The sequence below is a fragment of the Pleurodeles waltl genome, chromosome 8, assembly GCF_031143425.1.
Source record: "Pleurodeles waltl isolate 20211129_DDA chromosome 8, aPleWal1.hap1.20221129, whole genome shotgun sequence".
Taxonomy (NCBI): domain Eukaryota; kingdom Metazoa; phylum Chordata; class Amphibia; order Caudata; family Salamandridae; genus Pleurodeles; species Pleurodeles waltl.
Window position 1 is genome coordinate 1,171,974,956 of NC_090447.1, and position 24,747 is coordinate 1,171,999,702.

The 24,747-nt window shown below is 42.6% G+C and overlaps 1 protein-coding gene across 1 annotated transcript in view; it reads right to left on the minus strand.

Annotated features, from left to right (window-relative positions):
- GTF2F2 (general transcription factor IIF subunit 2) overlaps positions 1–24,747 on the minus strand; it is an 897,640-nt gene that overhangs the window by 788,853 nt on the left and 84,040 nt on the right. The window contains exons 2-3 of the mRNA XM_069205408.1: positions 16,556–16,629; positions 13,935–13,953 (exon numbers count right to left, since the gene is read on the minus strand). Of these exons, the coding sequence (XP_069061509.1) occupies positions 13,935–13,953; positions 16,556–16,629 (93 nt within the window). The remainder of the gene's footprint in view (positions 1–13,934; positions 13,954–16,555; positions 16,630–24,747) is intronic.

The window sequence follows — 24,747 nt, forward strand, 5'->3', positions numbered from 1 at the left end:
CATGAGCTAAGCCTGCTTTTGAAGTAGCACCAGGTTCTTTTAGTGTAAGGGCTTGAAGCTCTCCTACATGCCTGAGGAAAGTTATTGCACCAATAAAAGCTACTTTCCAGGACAGAATCTGGAGAGGGTACAAGTGAAGGGGCTCTAACGAGGGCCCCATGATTCTAATTAGGACTGCATTGAGATTCCATACAGGGACTGAGGATGGGCTATCCCTTTTAAGTCCTTCCATAAAGGCTCTAATGAACGGAACTCTGAATAGTGCAGAGATCCCTGTTTTTTTAAGCAAGCTGCAACTGCTTTCAAATGAAGACAAATGGAGGTTCAAGAAAGGCTTGCATGTTGTAAGTGAAGCAGGTAGCAAACAATGTCTTGTACTGCTAGATTCAGTGGATCAATACGTTAGGTAGGCAGTAATTAACAAATCCTTTCCATTTTGCAGAATAGAAGGCACGTGCAGTGGACGGCAACCCTCTTTAAGGAAGGGCAAACATTCCAAAGGGAAGTTGAGGTAACCAAACTCTCGGACCTCAGGAGCCAAATCACAAGGAAGAGATGTCTGGTTGGTGTACCTGATTGTGTCCTGGAGTTGTGTAAAAAGGTCTGATCAGATGGGTAGCCTCTCATGAGGAACTATAGATAACCCAAGCAGGGTTGTGAATAAAGGTTGTCTGGCCCATGTGGGAGCCACCGGGATGAGGTTAAGGGATGTTTTCCGCAGCCCCTGAACCACATACAGAAGTAATGGGATAGGGAAAAAAAGCGTAGACAAATATTCTTGACCATTTTGTTTATACTGCATTGCCCATGGACTGTGGATGTGGAAACCTGGAGGCAAAGCTTGGGCATTTGATGTTTTCAGCAGTTGCACACAAATCTTTGCTGCGGCCAACCCCCAAATGCGGAAATATTGGAGTAGGAGTTGTGGGCAGAGTTCCCACTCATGGACTTGTTGCTGTGTCCTGCTGAGCAAGTATGCAAAATCGTTGACCGCTTTTGGAAGGTACTCTGCCACCAGATTTACTCTGTAGTGAATAGCCAAGCAGCAAATGCTCTGTGCTAATGAACACAAAGCCCTGGTGCGGTGCTGGTTATGGCTTGAAGGCAGTGGCGGACCAGAAGGCTGTTGCAGAGGTTGGGGCTCAACGCCCAAGCCCGGAGGGGATTGTGCTCGGCCTTTGAACAAGGCTGATGGGTAGCTGGTTGGGAGACCATACTCACGCTCTACATCTTCTGTGGTTGGGCAAGCTGGAGCTCTGGGCTGATATTAAGTGCTACTCACTACTACACAACCACCATCCTGCACCACTCTCTGTGTCGCAATGCTCACTTAGATAGCTGTCCTCAGTATCTTATTGAGAGTGGTAGATTTTTCAGGGTAATTCCCTTTCTCAATGAAAAATTAAAGCATTACCTCATACCATAGTTCATCAATGGGTTACCAACGTAGGACCCTCTTTTATTCTCAATGCGTGTCACACTCTCATAATTGGCTGGTTTGATCACTGTTTGTTGCTACTGATGTAAGTGGGGGGATTCAGACCGCTTCCAAGCATAATAATTGCCCATTTTGCCACCAAGAAAGCAAAGTCCACAAATTTAGCCAGGTAACTCTTTCTTTGGACGGGGGTGAGAGAAGTAGTAGGGAGATACCAAGGTTATACAAGTCTCCTTTCTCATGTGTCATTGAGGTCGCATATGGCATCCTCAAGGAAGCTAGCCACTTTGGGGCATCCCAGACCATATTAAAGCAAGCACTGGCAATATCAAAGGTGTGCCTTTAAATGAATGTTGTATGGTAATGTGAAGCATTACAAGTAGATAGGATGGGAAAGTATATATATGCAAAGAACTGTAGAATAATATTGGTGCAGGTTAACAGATAAGGTGACAGTTGCATTGTCAAGCCGGACTTTAAAATCCATGTAGGGAAATAACTGCCTCCTTTTTATCTGTGCTGCTGACAGAGAAAAATACCTTGACTTATCGGGTTAGCTAAGACACTTTAATATCATTACAATGCCATGTGGGTGTCCCTGAAAGTTCAAGCTTAGGCACCTGGATAAATAAAGAAAATGGTTACGGTCGTATAGAGAACAAGCACTTTTTTGTGGACAACACAGCTGCTGCCCAATCTAAACGTACTCTTGGCTTCTAACATCTGGGGAGTGTCAAAGCTCCTCTCCTGGTGATTCTCACATAATTATCTGGCGACAGCTGTGCTGAGAAGCCAGACCATAAAAAAATACAGCATTCACATGCTTGCATCGGGAGCAGCATGATGTAGCTGTCCTGTACGTTGTTTAATTTTCTGAGAGTTAGATACATTCTGTATAGGCGGCTGAGCTGAGCCTCCCCCCCCCCCCCAGTCTGCATTTCATTCGCCTCTTAACCATATATGTCAACTTTGGTCATATTGAGAAGGCTTTCACAGAACCAGGACATTCTCCTACACTGAATCACTGGGAACATGCCCTCTGAATTCAAAACAGTATAAGTGCAGCCTCCACTATTAAGCAATTTTCTGATGGATGCTCCTGCTATGACCCACTCAAGACATGGTAAGCCACTTAAATAGGCCCTGTTCAACCTCCGCAAAGACCCTGTAACCTACTTCCACTCCCGTTTGAGAGCATATGGCTTCAGCTCACTTTTCAATGCATGCTGCTGTATAGTGGCCAGCAGGTTTCTAGCTGAATTTTGATGAGGGTCTCAGTAAGGGTAAGCAAAACTTTGATTCCTCTCCTTCACTGACAGCAGTACTAAGCTTTGCTTTCTGAAATCACAGGTAACAAAATTGTGGCAAAAAAAAAAAAATCACTAAGCATATGAACGGCTCTACAGCCAAGGTCCTGTTCCAAGCTATGGAGATGGTCTAATAAGGATGCCTTTTGAAGCTGTACCTTCTAATAAAAAAACAGTCCTTTAAAAAACAAAAAAGAAGGTCCATATCAAGAACTATTTGCCAATCATGCCAAGACCCAGAAGAGGGCTGAAACTTGACCTGCCTAAGTCACATACATTAAGAAATGAAATATAGAAATTAGTTTAGAGCTACAGGAAGAGCAGTTCGGAATCATGAACTGTGGACAGCACAACTTTAGGGAAAACATACGGAGAAAGCAGTTCTGAGCCTCCATACTGAAGTAGAACATGTTCAAGATAGAGACCCAGACACGCAGTTCAAATTTCAATCCTACTAACTCCCTGTCAAAATGAAGCCCGGAACCAGCGTGCTGAAACAAGGCCTGATACTTGACAAAATCATCTTTACAAACTACAGAAACATATTTAATGAACTGAAGAGCTGCGCTTGTTCTTTTTACAAGGTTGGAAAATGGATTAGAATAGTGAACTATGACAGGAACACAGGCCAGCACTGCTTTTAAATAAACAAAGGCCCACACGTGTGGCAAAAATTTATTCTTAGCGGTCCCGGTACTGACTTTCAACTAAACAACAAAATCCCATACCCATGGCCCAATAACATAAAATGAACTTAATTCATGGTGTGAAAGGTACATGAAAACAGACTAAGGCATCCTGCAGGACATTAGGTTTACTTTGCTACCTCAGCTGCCTCATTATACAGCAGAAGATTTTGCTATCACCAAAGCCCCAATAGCTACCAGTGTGCACATTAATTCTCCCATATCACCATGTAGAGCAGGAATAGGCTTAGAATACCATGTTGATTAGCCAAGACCTTTCTTGGTATCTCCAGACACAGAACATGACAGGACCATAAAGTACTGTATGGTATTCTGCTAAACTTGTTTATGCCTTCACTGTATTCCTATCCCAGAGAGACTGATTATAATCTAGAGGACAGTAACAACTAGTGAGACTTGTTTATCAACAGGCATTGGCATCTGAAACAGCGCTCGTTCACAAACAGGCATTGGTAAGTTTAACATCCTACTGCAGGTAGGATTTGTTAGACATCCACACATAGAATATTTGAAAACTGGCTCAATTCGATCACCTGAACAAACATGGCAGTTATGAATCAGTGGAGACTGTGGACGTGTTCCTGCCCATTACTGAGGATCTCCTAGATGCCATTGATGCGTCATTACCCCTTATCCCTGGAGTCCCTGAGTAGGCACATTGTCGTGCTGATGCAAAATTCATCATGAAACCCCCTTGGAGGGAGGAATGGGGACCCTAGCTCTCCCGGAGACACACAGTTGGACCAAAAGCGCAAAAGCAAAGCCATGGCACCTGCAATCTGACACCTTCGAAGAGCTTCATAAATCGGTGTGTGGATGCCCTGGACAGTCATGGTGAAAAACAATGCCTTGTAGATACTCCAGAGAAAGATAGTTAGTCCCCATTGAGAGACTATGTGGATTCTGAGGCTGTGGCAGCCGAAGAGCTGACCCAAACACCCTAGGGTGGATGAGGCTGGTAAGGACAGACCCAAAGGCATCCAAAGAGCCTTTGGACATTCTTGAGCCTGACAATATTTTTCATCAACATTCTGCAGATTTGACTCTGGCAGTGAAAGCAGCCCAATATGTGGGCAGAGGTTTTAGAAAACCAATGAACAAAGACATTTGAGGAACAGTGAAGGCGGAATGCCTGTGGCCATTTAAAACTGGGAAAGCGACCTGCACCCCCAAAACTGACAACAAGATGGCAACCTTTGTGATTACATTTATCAAGGACCCAATAAAAGTGCCTGGCTTCTTCATGAAAGTCCTGTAAAAACAAGTTGTTTGATGTGATAGGATCCCCCCCAAGAAAATATTTGAGAAGGTCAAGGAGGCCAGAGAATAACAATCCTATTGACCCTGATATCACATGTGTGGGATTTAATCAAATATCTACTTGTCCATGGGACAGGCTGCTTCTTAGATTTAATTGTCCTGTAAAAACAAAATCTACTTGTCCCTTTGGTGCCATGTAGTGTGGTCACAAATTATGGCAGCAATCTCATTATGTAAGAGCTCTGATAATAGCCTCTCTGATTATGCCAGGGCTACTACTATAGTAGGGCTTGAATACCTGCAATTTCAATACCTACTATAGCAATTTCCTTATTTTGCTACCTTTCCACACATCTACATACTGGGGCTGGAGGAAGCAGTAAGCAATAGTTCCAGGGCTGGAATGCCTTTGAGTCTGCAGAATTTTCACCAGCTCTTCTCCCCCATCTCCTCTGATTTACTCAGACTGATGCAGTGATTGTGGATGAGGTAGTACAAGCTCCAATTGCAAAGGAAGAGTTCATGCCCATGTCTAGTCCACCTGCGAGAGGTTGCTAATAAATCCCTGAGGATGGAGAGAAGGAAAAGGACCATTGCATCACGATCAATCGAAAAGATTTCAAAGATTTCAACATTCACCTCCTCAAGGACATTCTTCTATCAAACTATTGGCTGGTACTACTTGACCTGAAAGATGTTTACCTACCCATTCCAATGTTTCCACCTCACAGATTCCTTCAATTCGAATGGGAATACCAAGTCTACAAGTTCACATGCCTACCTTTCAGTCTGTCATCCACACCTTGGCCCTCCACCACAGTGTTAAGACTGGCCACACAATGGCTAAGAACTCAGAGTTTCAGGCTGATAGTCTACATAGACAACATACTATTGATGCACCAGAATTCAGTTCAACTTCAATTGGCTGTGTCGCTTCTCCAGGTCTTGGACTTCATCATAAACATGTACAAGTTGGATTTCACACCCTCCCAGAAGATGATGTTGCTGGGGTTTGTATTACATTGCCAGAATGTATTACATTACCATGCACTACGATGGGAGTGCTCTGTTTGTTGTTTAGGTTCCCCCTCAGCCCGCTGTCGGCAGCTGTGGTAGAGACTGCTGCTATTTATTGGCAGAAAATGTCACCCCACACCTGACCCTGTCCTTGCGCTCAGAAGGCATGTTTTGGATGGGCATACTGGTAGTAGTAACTTATCCTTCAGTGAGAGGGGATTGGAGAAGGAAGAGCCTCCATAAACACGGACTAACCAAGTGTGTGAGTAGGCCCAAAGCAGGTTACCTGTTTAGAGTGATTTGCCAAAGATCGTGAACATTTGTAGCAGTCTTTTAATCATAAACCTGGGATGTGCCACGTAACAAAGCACATTGTCTGCATACAGTGACACCTTCTTAAAACTTTGCATCATCCCGTTGTAATTCCTTCGCCAATGGATTAATTCGGATTAGCGATGCCAAGGGTTCTAGCATCAGTGCAGAAATCAAATGGACAAGAGGACATCCCTGCCTAGTTCCTCATCCAGCTAGAATGCTGTGGACCAAGCCCCACTGACCCTCAGTCGTGCCAGTTACTTCCGATATAGCAGATCAACACAATGCAAATAATGAGGCCAGAATCCCAGCCTCTCCAAGACTGCAAACAAGTAAGGCCGTTCCAAATTGTCAAAGGCCTTGGGCGCATCTAGGATCACTCTTGTTCCTATGACCCACCTTGTTTATTCCATGCAGCTATATAATCACCACAAGTTAAGTCTGGTAATTCTATGGGGCATAATCCACATTGATCAGCATGTGCCAGGGTGGTGGCCACCCTTTTTAGCTATGTCGCTAACATCTCCATGCTCAGTCTTTCACCTCCATGTTAAGTGAGAAGCCACGCATATAGGAGGCACAATCCTCTGGTTGCTTGTCTTCTTTAAGTATCGTCACTATTGTGGTGAGGCGCAAGTTGTATGGGAGCATGTGCTCCTCACAGGCCTTTGTAATCATTTTTTTGGTTTGGGGTGGGAAGGGAGAATTTTATAACAATCCGTTGGTACAGCTCCATTGGAAGGCCATTCAGATCAAGTGTCTTGCCCTACTGCAGGTCTCCAATAGCTTGGGTGGCCTCATCTTCAGTTACGTCTGCCTCTGATTCAGTCCTGTCCTTCCCTGAGAGACCTGGTAAAGTAATGTAGCTAAGAAGAAGTAATGAATTTCAGTGGATGTTGATTTACTGTGGGACCTGAAGTGGGCTTGTTAGTGTTTAGCAAAGGTGTCTGCGATCTGTGTATCATGTGGATTGTCTGTCCTCTTGTTGTCATGATCTCCTGTGCTCAGCAATGTCGAATGGATAACTTGAACTCCCACAAAAAAGGCGATAAGGCATGATTTACCTGGTTGATCCAAACCTAAGGAAAGGGGTACTCTGGTATCACAAATTCGTATTTTGAAGGAAGAAACTATGCATGCATAAGTTGATATCAATTAAGTTTTCCCAGAATCGTAACAGACTTATACAGGGATGGGAACACAGTAACAACGGCAGAGACGGACTCGTATCTGGACAGGGCAGCTCTTTCCAGCTTGCTTACTGCCTGCCACCACTACATATTTCCTGTTTAACTTCGCTCATTTAATATTTTTTGCCTATTTCCAAATGTACTAACTGCATTTTTGATTAAAAAAACCAGACTAGCCACCACTAGGCTGCAAAGCGTGTTTTTACTGAATATGATCAGATTGAACATCAACGAATAATGTATAACTTTCATTAAATGCATCTTTGCAACATCAGTTAATTTGTTTAAAATCAATGGTGAAAACAAGTCAACAATTAATTTATTTTTTGACTAATACCAGTATAAGCAAAAGAACCTAGTATCGGTGGAGGCATTTGAACATCAGTATTTAAAATCAAATTGTGTTTATCACACATATTTTCTCACAGAGGAGTATCTGTGCCTGTTGCAGACATCTTTGACATGCTGGAGGAGATGCTGCACTGGACCTGTCTGAGAGAGCCATATGCCACTTTTCTGCCACTCGTGGGCTTCCCTAAAAAGCAGTGTTACTTTATGGGCAGACATCGAGATGCTTGGACCAAAGTGAGAATACTCACTGTGAGAGATTATTACTCCTCGAGTGACTACACAATTTCCTAGCTATAGCGAAGAAATGTTTCAGTTCTATTAAGGACATGAATGCTCAGACTATGCATTTCTCTTTCCATTTATTCCATTCAGCAGCACAATGAACACATATGACTGTCAACATGAACAGACAACATGCCTTGTGAGTGTTTAAGAACTTTAAGAACATCAACAGCAATGCTTCGTGTTTTTCAAAGTGTAATCTGTCAAGGCATTAGAAGGAAGAGTTTCCATCCTGTACCAACTGGTGTAAGTTGCAGTGAGCATCAGTCAATAGATCCTGAGTACTGGAAAGTGGGATTGGAGAACCCATAGAAAGTTTTAAAACATCTGGAAACCAAGCTTGCGATCTGCAAAGTGATATTACTAACAATCTCCTGCCTCCTTTCCTGCAGCATCAGTCTGGTTATCACTGAAAAAGTATGAAAGGCTTACTACAGTCCTGCGAAAATGGGTCCATCACTTCTGTCAGGGGGTTCAGTTGTAAGCTGCAGAAGCATGGCAAGTTTTGATCCAGATTGGAGACAAATACGTTTATTGGGCAAGGACCCCATTTGTGCATTGGCTTCTGGAACAGAACTGGATCCAGCTTCAAAGGACTGGGATCGCTCAGATGCCTGGAATTCAAGTCTGCAATCAGGTTCAGTTTTCCCGGTAAGAATGCGGCCATCAAGTAGAGTTTGTGCGGTAGGTAGTGGTGCCAAAACTCTTTGGCCACTTCAGCTAAGCCCTTGGACCTCCTGCTGCCTGTGTGGTTTATGTATCGGACTGCTGATACATGTTCCATCTTTAGGGGAATGGAACAGAACACTCTGCCATCAGACTCCTCACAGTGAAGGACTCTAACCTTCTGTGGTAATATCCCCACAACAAGCTCATCAGCCTCATCGACTATGGCGAGATCAAGCATCATGCAGAGTATGGTTCTGCCATGCTAGGCCTGCAGGAGCCACCAAATGGATCTTTGTTTTTGCCTCCTGAGAAAGGATCAATTCCTCCACACAAATGTCAGCCCTTGTCCGAGGTGCATGGCCTTCAGCCTTTGCTCCGCCCTGTAATGCAGTGGTCCTGGGAATATTGCTTATATGGACGATGCAAGGAGGCCGACTATCCTAGCTAAATGTCTGAGAGATATTCTCCCATTTTCCAAGGTTATCCTCAACTCCTAGCATACTAAAGACATCAAGGTCACTAAATGTATGCTGAACAGAATCTATTACATTACCAGAAGCTTCATAGTAGTGTCAATGTCTGCCCATTACAGTGTAAACACTCCCTAAACTGACTCATACATCTGCTGGCCAATCAAATGTTGAATTGACAAAGAAGACATACTCTATAATCACAACATACTCTTGTTACTCCCCATTAATGTCGTGGGTCCACTTGTAGTTTTTTGCCTGGGCACAGTGATTGCTTAGCGTAGGATGCGGCCTGTGCCCTTTTACCTAAATAACATGCTCTGTATTCAATTATTCATTTTTATTCAATTTAGTTCAGCTCCTTTTAGTGACAATGTTTTTATTTTCATAATCAGTCGCCATTCTGCGAGAGCGTCACTATCAATGTTATGGATTACATACTTTGCATCATGTTCTCTTCCTCAGATTCACAAGAATGGAATGCGAGGCACACAGGATAATATTTTATATTGCCGGCCCCAAAACTGTGTAAAGAGTCCGGCGCTTAGGTACATACCCGCATCAGGCTTCTGTGCAAGAACATAAACATGTCCCCTATAAAAACATCTTGTAGGACAAAGTGCATTAGAGCGGGTTCCAGCCAGGTTTTCCATCCATACTTAATGCCTGTTTGCGGGCAGCCACTGTGTCTCTGCAGAGCCTAATCTGGAGGCTGGAGGTCTGACCTTGTACCAAGGTTACGGGGGTGGAATATGCTTCTCATGGACACTGCACAGACAGATTTGGCTTACGTCGCCATGCTCTCGTGAAGGGGCTAGAGTTTAGACTTTTAGGTAGGAATTGTATATCTATGTCATTGCAATATGTTGGGGCTGTTCATATTTACATCTCTGATTTTCACAATCCTGATTGTTATTCCTCATTATCCTAGTCACTGCAGCTCATGTATTTTATTGTAGATTGCAGTCTTTTCAATAAATGTATTGAGAACTGTTCTGCATCGCTTTTCTTGTCAATGTGTGCAAGAGACCTCTATGTGGAGAGAAAAGGGTAAGGCTTGTTTACCACGATTTCCCTGCATGGTTTTCAGAGTTCCAGTCCTAAGGCTGCCACAAATCGCCTTTACCATTTGGGGAGGGGTGAGGTGCTGCTACACAGCCAGGAGGTTTGGGCCGACAGCTGCCAACTGGTGTGTGAGTCACTCAGTTGCCCACAAGCAGAGGTGCTGCTGCCCCAAATCCAGCAGTCTTGCTGTAATCTGATAGTCTATATGACATGACTATCGTTGGCGTGATCCAAAACGTGCATGACATTTCTAACAACCAACGGCTGAAGAGGCTGATCCAAAGCTCCTTTTTGTGCAAATTGTTTGTCAAGGTCATATATGGTGACAATAGCTAAAGTAGTCTCTAAACAGACCCATATGTTTGCATTTTGCACTCCTCGACATGTCAAACTGCAATACCAGGTACTTAAAACCCAGTTTTCTAACATGAATCTTCAAACATTCATTTCTTCACCATACCCTTTTCCCCCAAACCTTACTCACCCAAATATCATAAATGTAAGATAGCAGAATGAACAGAAATAAGACACCAGCTGCCCAGTTAATCCAGTACACCAACTATTCACCATGAGTGTGGAATTCCCACTGCCTGATGCCCAGCTCACATTGTTTGGAGCCACGGAGAACAATTTTTCATGTTTATGTTACGCACAGGAAAAGTAGGGACAACTGCCGGCAGAACCCCTTTGGCAGCCTATTTACAGTGCCACAGAATGGATCCGATAACACAAGATGCTTTGTCATTTCTGCAAGCCTTATATCCATATGAATACGTTGTTCAAACTTGTACTTAGGGTTCATTATTATAAAGCCTTTATTTTTAAGATGAAGATCTTTACTATTAGGATGTGCACTCTAAGGAAATCGAGTTATCTCAGTTTGTATTACTGGCAGTGGTTCCACAATAAAAAACATGCACGCCGAGCCTTGTAAAATGTAGTAATCTGAGGTTATTTATAATGTTCCTAGAGTACTCCACGATTCTATGTAAAAGGGACGAGTGGATCTTTTTTTTTTTTTACAGGACGTGTAGCTTTCTGAACATTACATTCCTTGTGCAAATATATATGTTGTAAAATTCCAGAACCCTGATTCGTTCGTTCTCCAGAGGGCCCTAAATTCAGCTTACTGAGTATTCTCTCTTCAGGGCCATCCAATGCTCCCCGAAAGCCAATGGGATCCTTCCCTGTCCCCGAAAAGTCTGAGTTGCTTCTCCACCGCAAGAGCCTGCATCGTTATTACTTCCTATTCCACAGCCCTTTCCTCCTACAGGCATTAACATCATCTGGCATTAGTTTTGTTCGAAGGGAAGACACTGGCAGCCCCTTAAGAGCAGAATAGTATAAGTTGCAAGTCCACATGCCCATATGCACATCCAACACTGTTGCCCAACAGTAGTGCCATAGTCATAAATAACACTGTGCTTAGTGACTGTGCCACAAATAAGCTGGTTCATTTCAAACCGGTGGAAGAAAATTAATTTAAAAAAAAGAATAGGGTCTATGCTGTAATTACTTATAAAGGGATATATATATATAGATATATATATATACATACATACACACACACATATACCCATGACGACGCCATACATTTACGGCTCAAACTAAACCTGGCTACTTCACAGGTAAGACCTCCCGCTCACCGTCCTTAAAATCTTTTGATCCACGGACAACGATTAATCGTTCTGATCTTCCTCTTGCCCATAAATCTTGCGTCCCTGACTCTTGTTTTGTCATTAATTTCATGTTTATTCAGAACAATCAATATTTCTCCCGGTCTCACTCACGAGGGCGGCCGAACGCTAAATGTTCGTGCCGTCCTACCATACTTTGGATGTTTTCCCGGAACGTTCACGAGGAGGTGTCCTCAGTCTACTAATCCTTAAATGACTTGTAACATTGCTAATTTCTCGGGGACTTAAAAGTTTCTCAGTCCTCCATTAACTAGACTCATTTCTGACTCCGCAACGGACCAGTACCCACCTATTAATAAATCTCCCACATACGATTCATGTGTACTTATATCCTTGTTTTTTACTAAATCCTCCATTTTTCACTTACTAAGAGCAATATTTCAAAAGATTACTCTTTTTGATGTCTAGTATTACTTTATTTCCGTTTAAAATATATTTATTATTCCAGCATATATTTCTCACATACTGAGGCCCCTCTCTTTCTCTCACTGTTTTGGCTATACATTTGCTCTATATATATTATTATTTTCCTCCACTTATTAACCTTCCCTTGTTCTGGTTGTCCAGATGGCATTCTTGCTGTCACTTTTCTAGTTATATTTCGTTTTTCTTATTTATATAATTCTTTCATTTATATATCTTTCTAGCATGAGTTTGCTAGCCATACCCCATATCGTTTTACCCTCCTTTTGCTTTTTTTCTATTTTTCTCTTCTTACAGACTTACCATGGTCTCTGGAATTTAACTACGGCTCTTGTTACCATCTGTACACTCTGCTGTACAGCTCATGATCCTTGGAATTTTACCAACAGTAACTTTTTAGTTCAGACTCTACAAGGTATGCCCCTACTTTTTTCTGCTCATATTTACAGTTTCACAAACGGCACATCCTCTTCCTTCCTTCTCCTGTTTTTGGTTCACCTCATTGCACCGGTGATGATTATTATTTGTTTGGTATAATACCAGGAACAGTGTCGTAGGGTTGGCACTTATGGTCTTTTGCATGATTGTTTGTATTTTTGCAATTTCTCCTATACATACGAGCACCTATATTTTTTCCGTGCACTGCCACGTTACACCCTGTTATTATTTACTCAACACATTGTTAGGGGTGAACATTCTCCTCACTCGTGCTCACAGTAGTCTCACACACTACTCCAAAACACTGGGCTTCTCTTTTAGATTTACTGCTTTCAACATTTCCTCACATTCATACACTGATATCCAATCTGACTATAATACACTGTCATTTCTTGCGATTGATACATCCTATTTTTGTATATGTTTTCAGCCTTGAAAAAGTCAATGATGACGAAACACGTGTCGGCTGTTTCCTCACAGATATGAGAATTGTACAGTGCTTCTATAGTACGCATCTATTGCTTTTCATGATATCAGTGGACTCTCACCCTGACGTAACACTGAGGAATAAAGTGTTCTCACCGTGATCCCGTGATGTGCTGTGGTTTTATTCGTCTCATATATACATATATATATACACACATATATATATATATATATATATATATATATATATATATATATATATATATATATGTTGCAAGTCCAAAGGCCCAGTTACTCAAGGACGTTCTCACAATTAATTGTAAACAGGATTCAAGACAACATCTATGTTTTTATTCAGTAAAAACAAAGTGAGCACAGACTGGTACAGCCAAATGATAAACAGAATGTCTTTAACAAAGTAAAATAAAGATAGCCGACTCTACAAAATAAAATAAAGATAGCTGAACAGGACATCGGTAAAAATTCTTGTTATACCTTAAACAGTTTTTTGCTTCGAGGACACGGATATAAAAAGCCAGCAACATCTCTTCAACATTATGTGGAATTATTTCAAGGTTTAAGATTATCCTTTAATAAGCTACTGAATCGCAGACCGCGTGACAGACTGCATTTTATCAGAACAGTCAACAGCTCTGCCCATCAAGAATCTCACCCTGCTTAGCAAACATATTAAATAGAAACTATGTACTTGCGAGTTCGAATTCTGTAAATTAGTTCATTCCTTCAAGGGGCTGTTATAGAAGAATGTTGGGCTTGATACTAAAATTATAGTCTGTGGTAAAATATCTTAGATACCATTATGCAAAAAAAAAAAAAAAACAGTCTCAATAAATCACATTTTAACCGAAAAACACTCACCTCGGTCTTTCCTTGATTTCTGTATAAAAAAAAGATAAGAAAAAGTAAAACACTGTTAAGGGCTGATTGTATATTAAATCTAGTACCAGTTTTAAACACCAGACTTCATCAGAAAATTGTCAGTCGCACCCAAATGTTTGCCATAGAACAAACTGTTTTACACATATTTGAACTTATAGAACAGCAGGAGTACCTCATACGCTTCAGATGCAGAGTTGCATCTGAATAACATGCGCAACTTGATAAAAAACGATGTTCAGCACAGTAAACAACATGCTCCTACGGGGTTGGCCACAAAGGCATATCACCCTAATCAATAAGATGTAGGTCGGTGGCACTGATTTTCACCTTAGAAAGCAGGCAGCATTGATTCAGAACTACAAGAGCTAAGAGGTGTGGTATGACAAGGCTGTACCAAATGGAGCAGTGGAAAAACAACCCTCACGATCTTAAGGAGACCAGGTAGCCTGGGTCTCCTACAATGTTACTGAGCTGGAGGGTTCTGTGCAGAAAATTGTACCTAGAAGTACACCCTCTGTAGGCAAGGAATGACTAGACCTTAGTACATGCCTTTCAGCGCAGTATGTATAACTCCAAGCCATGAAACATGGAAAGCACAGATCAAGTAGCAAAAGGCCTTAAACGTTCCTTAGTCTCAGATTCACATTAAATACTAGTGATGCAGCAGGACAGAGACTGTGCCTACTGTGCAGATGCAAATAAGGTAATGGAAACAGGACATGAAATCTAAGGGCATAAGCATTTAAATCCTCCCATTAAAAGCAAACTATTGCAAATTCAAAAGTTTTTTTTGCACAGTATTTCATCATGCAAATTACTAGTATTAGTTACCATCAAAAGTGCCACATGTCCATACGCACATCCAACACTGGTGCCCCAGCAGTAGTGCCATAGTCATAAATACCGCTGTGCTTAGTGACAGAACCACAAGTAAGCTGGTTCATATCATCAAACCGGTGGAAGATTTTTTTTTTTTTTTTTTTTTTTAACTGAGCATTTTTCAACACATTTTTCATTGTATATTCAATTTTATTCGCTTTTAAAGCATAGTAAAATGTTAAACCTGGATACAGCAATCTTTGTTGGGGCTCTTCAAAGATTCCCTCACCCTCTAACAATGCTTCTCATCTCTCCATATACCCTCTTACATGAATTGTATTTGTTTTATAGCACATCTCTTACCAGCATAGAGTGGTGGAGCACTTTACATCACACATGCAGAGACAATGACTCATATGTGTATAAGTCAGTGTATAGAAAGTGCTACATAAGAAAAATGTGACTAGATTCACATGCCACCCATACTGGTAGGCACTTTATTTTTTTTTAGTACTAGGATGGGAAAGCATAAACTCAGAATTCAGAACATAACGCAGTGGTTAGGGTTGACTTTACTAATTTAATTTCTACCTAAACAAACCCTCTTTAGCAAAATTAGGATAATCAAAGACTGGGGAAAAAAAATAACTTTCTAACCTCTACCATGCAGTTTGTATGCCGCTTTTTGATGGCAGTTCATAGCGTACTCTGATAGATTATGATTTTAACCTATCACGTACACAGCAACGAAGGGATCTCTGAGTCAAAAGCAGTAACCCACTGAGCTATGCACATAAAATACTGTTCTGCAATCTGCATGGTATGCTTTCTTTACAGTAGCATATTAACCCCTTACTACCCTGGTGAAAACTGGCAGAGCCACAAGTCAACAGTGTCGCAGACGCTGCTGTCAGACAGGCACATTTTTTCATATTATGTCGAACTGCCAGTATTACAACACTATTGGTAACAAAACTATGGAGTCAACTGCTAAATGGTACCTTCGTAACATAAGAGACATGTTGGGCCTGACCCACATGGTTCAAATATGAGTGATATTAGGGCTGATGGTAGCTAAACGTAACATTGCACGACTGTGGAGGGGGGGGGGGGGGTTGCTAAGCAATCACCGTTACGGAGGGATTGGGAAGATGATATGGACTCGTGCGTGTTTGCTGTAAAAGTAGTATATGAAGGCAAGGGGGGGGAAGGCAAAAGTGGGTAAAGATATGTGGGAAGTGTAATGAACACAGAGATAGCCCATGAACCTCACCTATTGGACCTGGTGTAGATTTTTCAACGGTTGATTACCATGTTGCATTGGAAAAGGTGGAAGGGACAAGGGAGGAAAATATGGGGATTCTATAAACGCTTGTAGGAAGATGGATATATATCTTTGTTTTACTACTTTATTGTATGCTTTTCTTTTTGTGCTTTCTGTGCTGCATTGCCTTTATGTTGAAAACAATAAACAGAATATTTTTTTAAAAAGCTGCCACTAGACAAAACCCAAATCTTTCTCTAGCAAGTACATTAATCATCAGAGTTATCTTAGCACTTTTATTTGCTGCCTGAAATCTGTTGGGTATACAAAGAACTCTGCTGTGCCTTTAAACCTGCTGCACTGCTACAAAACCAGCACCCAGGTAACAAAAGCGGGCCCACCCTTTCAGCCTCCTGGGGAAACGCCTGATGCCGGTCTGGCCAGTCCCGCCTTAGCAGTGCTTAACAGCACTAAACTCACAATTCATGAATAAAGGAAAATAAAACATAAAACGTACTTTGCAATTCTTAATTTCCCAACTTCGCCCCTTCCGGAAGACTTCGCCCATTGCTGCGATAAGTATTTGGGAACCTGCAAAAAAAACATAACAGAAGAGAAAAATGTAAGCATGGGAACTTCCAGCACCACAAATACACTTCTTTATTTTGAAAGCAGCTTTTATCACCAAAGCACCCATATCGTTAAGCAAAGCAAGACAAATTAAAAAGATATAGAAAACACTTAACTTCAAATTTTAGTTTGCTCTTCACAAACATTTTTTCTCATACGTTTTATATACAATACACGTTAACGTTTGAAGCTGGAAAAGGAAACTTATTTCCAAATGCGTGAAGCATTTCTTTCTGTTGCGTCTTTGGAATTCTAATTTCCCTAAAACAACTCTGGTCTGGCAACCCCTGGATCAAATACCTTATTTTGTTTTAAGCTAAAGGTCTATGTGCAGTAAGATACAATATTTCAATGAAGTTAGTTCAGTGTAAAACATATTTGCCATAAGAAGAAGTTAGCCATATGGGAAAGGACACGAAGCAAAATTGCACTTTGCCAACAAATGACCACGTTAAATAGCAAAGCAAAGAAAGTTTCCTAAGAGTTATGATGAGGTAAAGTAACAAGTCGATAACAAGCAACAAGTCGATAACAAGCAATAAGCTTCTTGAATGAATTAGCACTTTGTCAAAAGGTGACGATTACAGTTCTGTTTAATTTAATTAAGTTTTATGTGTAGGGCAGTAATTGAGAGGAACGGCCCCCTCCACAAAAAGATAATGTTCACAGAAACCCATCAGTCTCACTTAAAACTGGCATATGAAACTAACAGTGCACTTAATTTAGTTGGGTGAGCCAAAGTTCAAAGAGCTATTAAAGGATGGTATTGATTTAACAAGCTACACTAAACACCAGTAATAGACCTAAAACAGATGCACAACTCCAAACCTACTGCTGCTTGCTGCATTCGCACAAAAACAGCTAAGGCAATACCCAGCACACAATGCAACATCAAGATAACCACATCATAGATGATACCACAATCCTCGGACCTCAAGTTCGAACAAAGGTAGTTGTCAAGAACATTCCTCCTTAATCATCTCTCCCCAATATTATCTCATATTTCTCATCTGAGAATTTAATCTTGCATTCCAATGGCAGATACATAGAGGAGAGTCAGGCAGAAAGGTAGGGCAAGAGGGGAGTGGTAGGCAAAGTTCACTGGCCCTCTTACCTATATATCTCTGCCCCTGAAGTGGGTCTGCGACCAGGAGCGTGGTGGAAGCTGGGGTGGCAAATGCATTAATGCCAGATGAATCAGGATGAAAACAGTGCACAGGTTTTAAATAGGCCATGGGACACAGATATGAATAGGTGCAAAGGTATCCATGCGCAAAGATTACAATAGTTGTAGGTTTCCTGTAAGAATGCATTATTTTATACCTTTAGGGCTGGCAGCCAATCGTACATTTTTTTGAGGAACCTTTGGATCTGTCATAGCTGGAACCCCAAGTAGTTGTCATTGTGAAAACAGTTTCATTGAGTAATTTGGCCTTTTCTCTAAATGAGGTTGAAGTGATCACAGTTCCTTCTAAAACACTGTACCATTACAAAACTGATTTAAATACTTTATCTGTACAATTACATCATAACAGCCGCCAAGAATACTGTGCCATGCGTGTAAGAAATTCTCACTCATTCTTTATCAGTCAATTAGCCAAACTTTCATCCACACAAATACATCCCTGGACTTCATCTCACTCCCCACCACCTAACATCAACTCCATGAGAACACGTCACTCACTCACCCTTTCAATATCACTAATATCATTAATCCCCAAAAATATATCTACACAACCACACACAGCTATTTTCTCCATCTCACCCACACACAGAAGTTAACATGGACCGTGAAACTGCTACCATTCATCAGTGCAATTCCAAAAGGGATACTATTCCACCATCAATCAGTAGTATAACAGAGATACTGTAATACAGAATGTTCAAATTAGAACCTAAAAATACCCAGTAAAAAACAATGGTGGCCTCTGTTGGACTTCTTTCACTCAGACTACAAGGAGTTGACATGCTCAAATGGCTCAGGGCCTTGAAAATTTGGGGACGACCCCAAGCTGGATCTCTATTATTCCTCTATTCGCCCCTACACTACTGATACCTCTTTACATTTACAGAATGTGGGAGAGTGGGTGAGCCCATGGGTGGGAAAAATGTGGTTGGGGGTGGGTTTGTTGTTTTGTTGTCTTCTTCCAGTGATATAAATGCCAATAAAATCGTATCTGATCTATAAACACCCACTAGCCCTGACTCTCATTTAGTTACCAGTCAGAAACAAACATGAAAACCACAATGTTACAGCATAATCCTGTGATGTGCCTGTTGTAGAGGCAGCAGTGAACCGTCTTTAATGGCAAAGCACCCCTTCTATCTTTTTCCTGACATGAAGAGTGCGTGTTAGGCTTAGCAAATGTTAGCCTGACATTCTTTATGTTCAGGCCAGGTAGTCAGGCGCTATACATGCAGGCACCTTGCTGCGTAAGCTGAACTTTGCTGGGCTGAAGATGTCTCAACCCTGTGGGCATGACCTCTTCAGCTCAGCAAAGTGCCTGAAATGTTCTGGCTCACATGACAAGAGGGAGCGTCACTGATAGCCTTGGACCTGGGCACTTCAGTTTTGAAGCTATAAAGTGCCCTGGGTCCAGTGTCTGGCATTGATATCTCATGACAGAGTTTGGTGGGATCAGCAGTCCCACTGACCTCATACCTCCATACCACTCTGACAAGTACGGAACTGCTATCTTCCCTCATCGGCTGACAAAAGGTCAGCCAAGGAGAGGTGGTGGCAGTCCCATCCCTCCTTGAAACTCGGAGGCTTCCCTCCCGCCACCTGAGACGCTGCAGCTAGTAAGTTTTATGTTTTTCTTTAATGTTTGAGGTGTGTGTATATGTGAGTGCATGATGTGAGTGAGTGAGTGCTTATGTATGGGTGTGAGTGTGGGCCCCACCATCCCCTCATGCTCCAATTAACGGCCGCTTCTTCTTCCAAGTTCATTCAAACAGCCCTTCTCCGAAGATTCTCCTTATAGAATATGTGGAGTCTTATTTAGAATATTTTGATTCAAGTCTATGGTGACAGTTGGAACTCTGGCCTCAATGCTGAGGTGTGGATATAAACTGCTGCCACTCTCTAGTGTTTGGTGGACATTATTTATAGCAAGATTCTAAAACATTGGTGATTCTGATTAATAATCAATGTGTGCTCGATATCATGAGGGATTACTATCAGAAACAAAAATGCAGCACCTTACATAGTCATGTTTTCCTAGTTGCCAGATAAGGCCTAAACTAGGTTCGACTCCACTGAGTATTCTTATGCATCCATATGTTTGTCTCACGCTGTCCCTGCACACAGAAGCATGTGCAGAAACTAAATGCTTTGTTGACTTGCTGTTCTTGGTGAGCCTCTTCATGTCATTCTCTTTGCTGCATTTGGTTCAGCCTTATGTTAATTCTCTAGATTGATTTACCATGCATTTTGACTATTGTTTTTGCCATCTGTAATTTACTTTAATTATTTAGTAAACGTTGAAACTTCTTGAAACATGAGGCTTATTTAATTGACTATGTTGATTTAATTGCTGACTATCTAATCTCCTAAGGGACACATTGCCTCATATGTTCTTGATGACAACATTATCCCGGTTTTGTTTATAGCCTTTAAAGATTAACTGATAAAATCGCATCAACATAGATTACATTAGTGACAATAATATGAGGGGTTTCAGCACCTCCACATGACACCTGGTTTGCAGGTTTAGTGTAAGAACTGTTTTACGCCGGCAGAATCCAGGCGCAGGCACTAAACAGCCAGAGGAGCAGGTACAAAAGTGAAAACTTACCTGTCACCATCAACCTCAGTGCAAGCAGAAGAGGAGTCAATGGGCAGACGAGTGAAGAAACAGCTCTGGTGGGAGGGGCGTAAAGCATACAATATGCATTTGCCTTTTTATTGCCCTTGGACATGTGCCAGTGGAAAGAAATCTGTACCCCAAAATGTGATCAGAGTCAAACGTTCAGGCCAAAACGTGTACATAAGCTTGCCACGTGAAACGTAGCACGAGTCCCTGCGTGGGTTCCTTGGAGAGGCAATGCAGTGGAACTCTTTCACCCTCATTTATAGTTTTTCCAATTGTGGAATCCATCAGAAAAATGTTAGGAAAACGTGTGTTTGGTCATCACAGTTTTCTCCTCATATTCTAACCATGTCTGCATTGGCAGCAGAAGGGAGGTGAAATGTGCCATAAATATCTAGAGAGCTTGAGGAAAATCAGAGGAAAATGGGAGGAGAAAGTGTGGTTCTTTAAACTGCTTCTCTTCTCATTTTCCCATATCCTCTTATTACTAGATGTTGGATTGTGTTCTCATCAGGCGTGGGCACGCATTATTATTCTGCCAGGTGTTTGGTGGCGGGAGCGAGCAGCTCCAATAAAGCTGGTGAACTGGATGTCATCTCACTCAATGCACTGCAACATTGCTGCCAGCTCGATTACGAGCTGGTGTCAATGTTGTGGTGAGTTTCCCACTGGGCCCAGCGGAAAACTCGTGATAGGGCTCGCGGAGGGACAGCCAAATAGGCTGTCATCCAGATGTGGGAATTTGGCTGGTGGCCTGCGCCATCTGCCAAATTCATAATGAGCCCCTGAGCGTTCAAGAGGGTGTTACTCAGGAGATGGAGCATTTAAATGCGATGGGTGTGACTGAGCTTGTGAAGGCTATGTAGTGGTAGGTATCCGTAATTGTTGCTAAAAAAAAAGTCAATATAGAAATTTGTCTCTGGAGAGATTTTAAAGCATTAAAAAAGGATGTCATATTTCCTCTTCCAAATATGAACACGATTGTCACAAGGCTAGCTTTGTTGGGGTATTTATGACTGTGTTAGCACCCAAAACCCAGACCAGAAAAATAAACTTAAATCGAAAAAACAGATCACGCAGCATCAATCAATCAATCAATCAATCAAGGCATTTATAGAGCACGCTACTCACCCGTGAGGGTCTCAAGGCGCTGGGGGGGGGGGGGGGGGATACTGCTGCTCGAAGAGCCAAGTCTTGAGGCGCTTCCTGAAGGCGAGGTGGTCCTGGAAGGGAGTTCCATGTCTTGGCTGCCAGGTATGAGAAGGATTTACCTCCAGCGGTGACTCTGCAGATGCGAGGTACGGTGGCGAGAGCGAGGCTGGTTGAGCGAAGTTGACGGGTGGGCGTGTAGAATGCGAGGCGACTGTTGAGGTATTCTGGGCCCTTTTTGTGGAGGGCTTTGTATGCGTGGGTGAGGAGCCTGAAGGTGATCCTTTTGTTGACGGGGAGCCAGTGCAGGTGTTTCAGGTGGGCGGATATGTGGCTGTGGCGTGGTATGTCGAGGATGAGGAGTGCGGAGGCGTTCTGTATGCGCTGAAGACGTTTCTGTAGCATTGCGGTGGTTCCTGCGTATAGGGTGTTTCCGTAGTCCAGGCGGCTTGTGACGAGGGCGTGGGTAACAGTTTTTCTAGTTTCGGCGGGGATCCAGCGGAAGATTTTTCGGAGCATGCGAAGGGTGTGGAAGCAAGATGACGAGACGGCATTAACTTGCTTGGTCATGGTGAGGAGGGGGTCCAGGATGAATCAGAGGTTGCGTGCGTGGTCTGAAGGGGTTGGTGCGGTGGCCGGGGGCCACCAAGAGTCGTTCCAGGCGGACGGGGAGTGTCCGAGGATGAGGCCCTCCGTCTTGTCGGAGTTCAACTTCAGGCGGCTGAGCTTCATCCATTGTGCGACGTCTTTCATTCCATCCTGAAGGTTGGCTTTGGCGGTGGCTGGGTCTTTGGTGAGGGAGAGTATCAGCTGGGTGTCGTCGGCGTAGGAGATGATTTTGATGTTGTGGTTGCGAGCGATGTTGGCGAGGGGGCTCATGTAGGTATTTAAGAGGGGAGGGCTGAGCGAGCATCCAGTTGTGGGTTACGGGTTCTCTGTTCAATGAACAGTCTTGGCCACTTAAGTACAGTAATAATCATATAATTGTAGAACAGGCTGGAGGCACCTTATTTAGCATGTTTGAAAGTTACTCCTGCCTTCAAAACGTTGTGAACTGTTCTTAGTAAGAATGACCTCATTCTTCATCTTTAGCTACCCCATCCAACAATAAACAATGCTAATAACATGCACAATTACTTCCAGAAGGAGTTTGGTGTCATTGGGAGTCCCTGTCCCAGCCTGCAGCTATCTAATGTTGTGGCGCAGCCACTCACCTGAAAACCACGCTGTCTGCAGGGGTGATGACTGCTCTCCCAACTTCCTGAGACACCTCTCGGTACTGATGATTGCACCACAAGCCCCAAAAGGCAAGGGTATTTGGAAAAAGAGACAAAGAAACACTGCACTTCTTTTCACCGGGTCTAGCTGGGGGCAGTTCTTCGGGCTATGGAGGACTGTCAGTGCAGCCCCTGGAAGATGCCTTTCTGTGATAAATTACGGTATTGGTGAAGCTATGTGCTATTAAGAGACTGTTTCACAACATTCAATAAAGCATGCACTGGTCTCATTAAACAGAATTCAAAAAGGCATGCATTGATCTAATTACATTTGTCTAGTTTGTTATCACAGCACATTCACCTGGTAATATCAGCAACTTGGACCTCTCTCTCTTCTCACGGATCAAAATATACAAAAGGTGACAAAATCTGAATGTCTCTACACAAAGTAGGAAGTTCTGCAAGTCTCTTTCATGGATCTGCACATTCACATTAGGTTTTCTATGGTAATACCACAACATAAAATGAGTTGCAATACCAAAAGCAAGAAACCTCACGTATAGAGTATTCCTAGCACTGAACTGCATAATCACTATTAACTTAAAATGAATTGCAATACCAAAAGCAAGTAAACTCACACATAAAGTAATCCTACCACTGAACTGCATAATCACTATTAGTGCAAAAAATAAACAAGTGGAAGATAGTGAAGATCTATCACAGTTCTCAGTTACAAAACAAAAGTTGGTAAGGGCCCGCACTAAATCTGTTATTCAACCCTCATCAAGGTCCCCACTCAAATCATGCCTGTGTCCTTCAAGAAGCCTTTCAAAGTCTCAAGAAGGTTAGAGTGCAATCAGTCTCAGTTTTCAGCTTTCACCAAAAAACAAAGCAACCATAATAAAATTCTACACAAACAGATTCCAGACAGCATGCTCCACTTAGCTGACAGAAGTGAGCTCTTTCCAGAAGATCTCTGCTGAGGCTCTTTGCTGCCAGCCAGAGGGCAGTGGGTTGGGCCTGGAGGGAATTCCACAGTGCAGAGGGATTTCCCTGCCAGACAGGAAGAAAGCCAAGAAGAGTCAGGTGCACAGCAAAAGTATTTATTTATAGCCAGCATGACTCATGTTTTTGAAAACACCAGCTCCCTGGAGACCTTGGGGGAGTGGTGGTTGCCTGGCAACAAATAAACAAGTGAACCTGACATTTTTAGAAGCAGGAGGACTTGACACGGTCAACTGTGTTCATCAAGCATTGAAAACAACTATATAGTGCTACAAGCACTGGTAACATCAAGTACATGTCAAACATTGGCACTATCCATCTTGAAAAGCATACAGTACAATGACTTTACAAGCAACACAGTGGTGCTACATGCACATGATTAAAACAACGCCCCTGAGGATGTTGACAAATTAGGCAGAGTTGTTGGGTCTACGTCTAATGCCCTAGGAGGAGGAGGAGCCACTGCAGCCTATAATCCCGCACTGTGCACTTTAAAGTGCTTCCCACCTCCCTCAGTGTGGGGGTACTTCAGGAAGGAGTTTGGTGTCCTTGGGACTCCCTGTCCCAGCCTGCTGCTATCTAACGCTCCAAGAGGAGGAGGGGCCACTGTAGCATGTAATCCCACGCCACACACATTAAAGTGCTTTCCACCTCCTGTGCCACAGGACAAGCCTGGGCCAAGAGCGGGCCCCTTTGCGCCTGTCCGCAGCCATGCGAGGATCAGATGGGCCCATTCTCTGACGTAGTGCTCCTGAGGTGAGTGCTGAAATGTGCATTTTATTAAGGATTAAATCGTCAAGTCTGTCTTTTGATAGTCTGAATTCCTGTTTAGCTTGCACGGTGCTCCTGTAAACAACCTTCTAGTCCATCTCTTGTTATCAGCCAAGACATTGTAC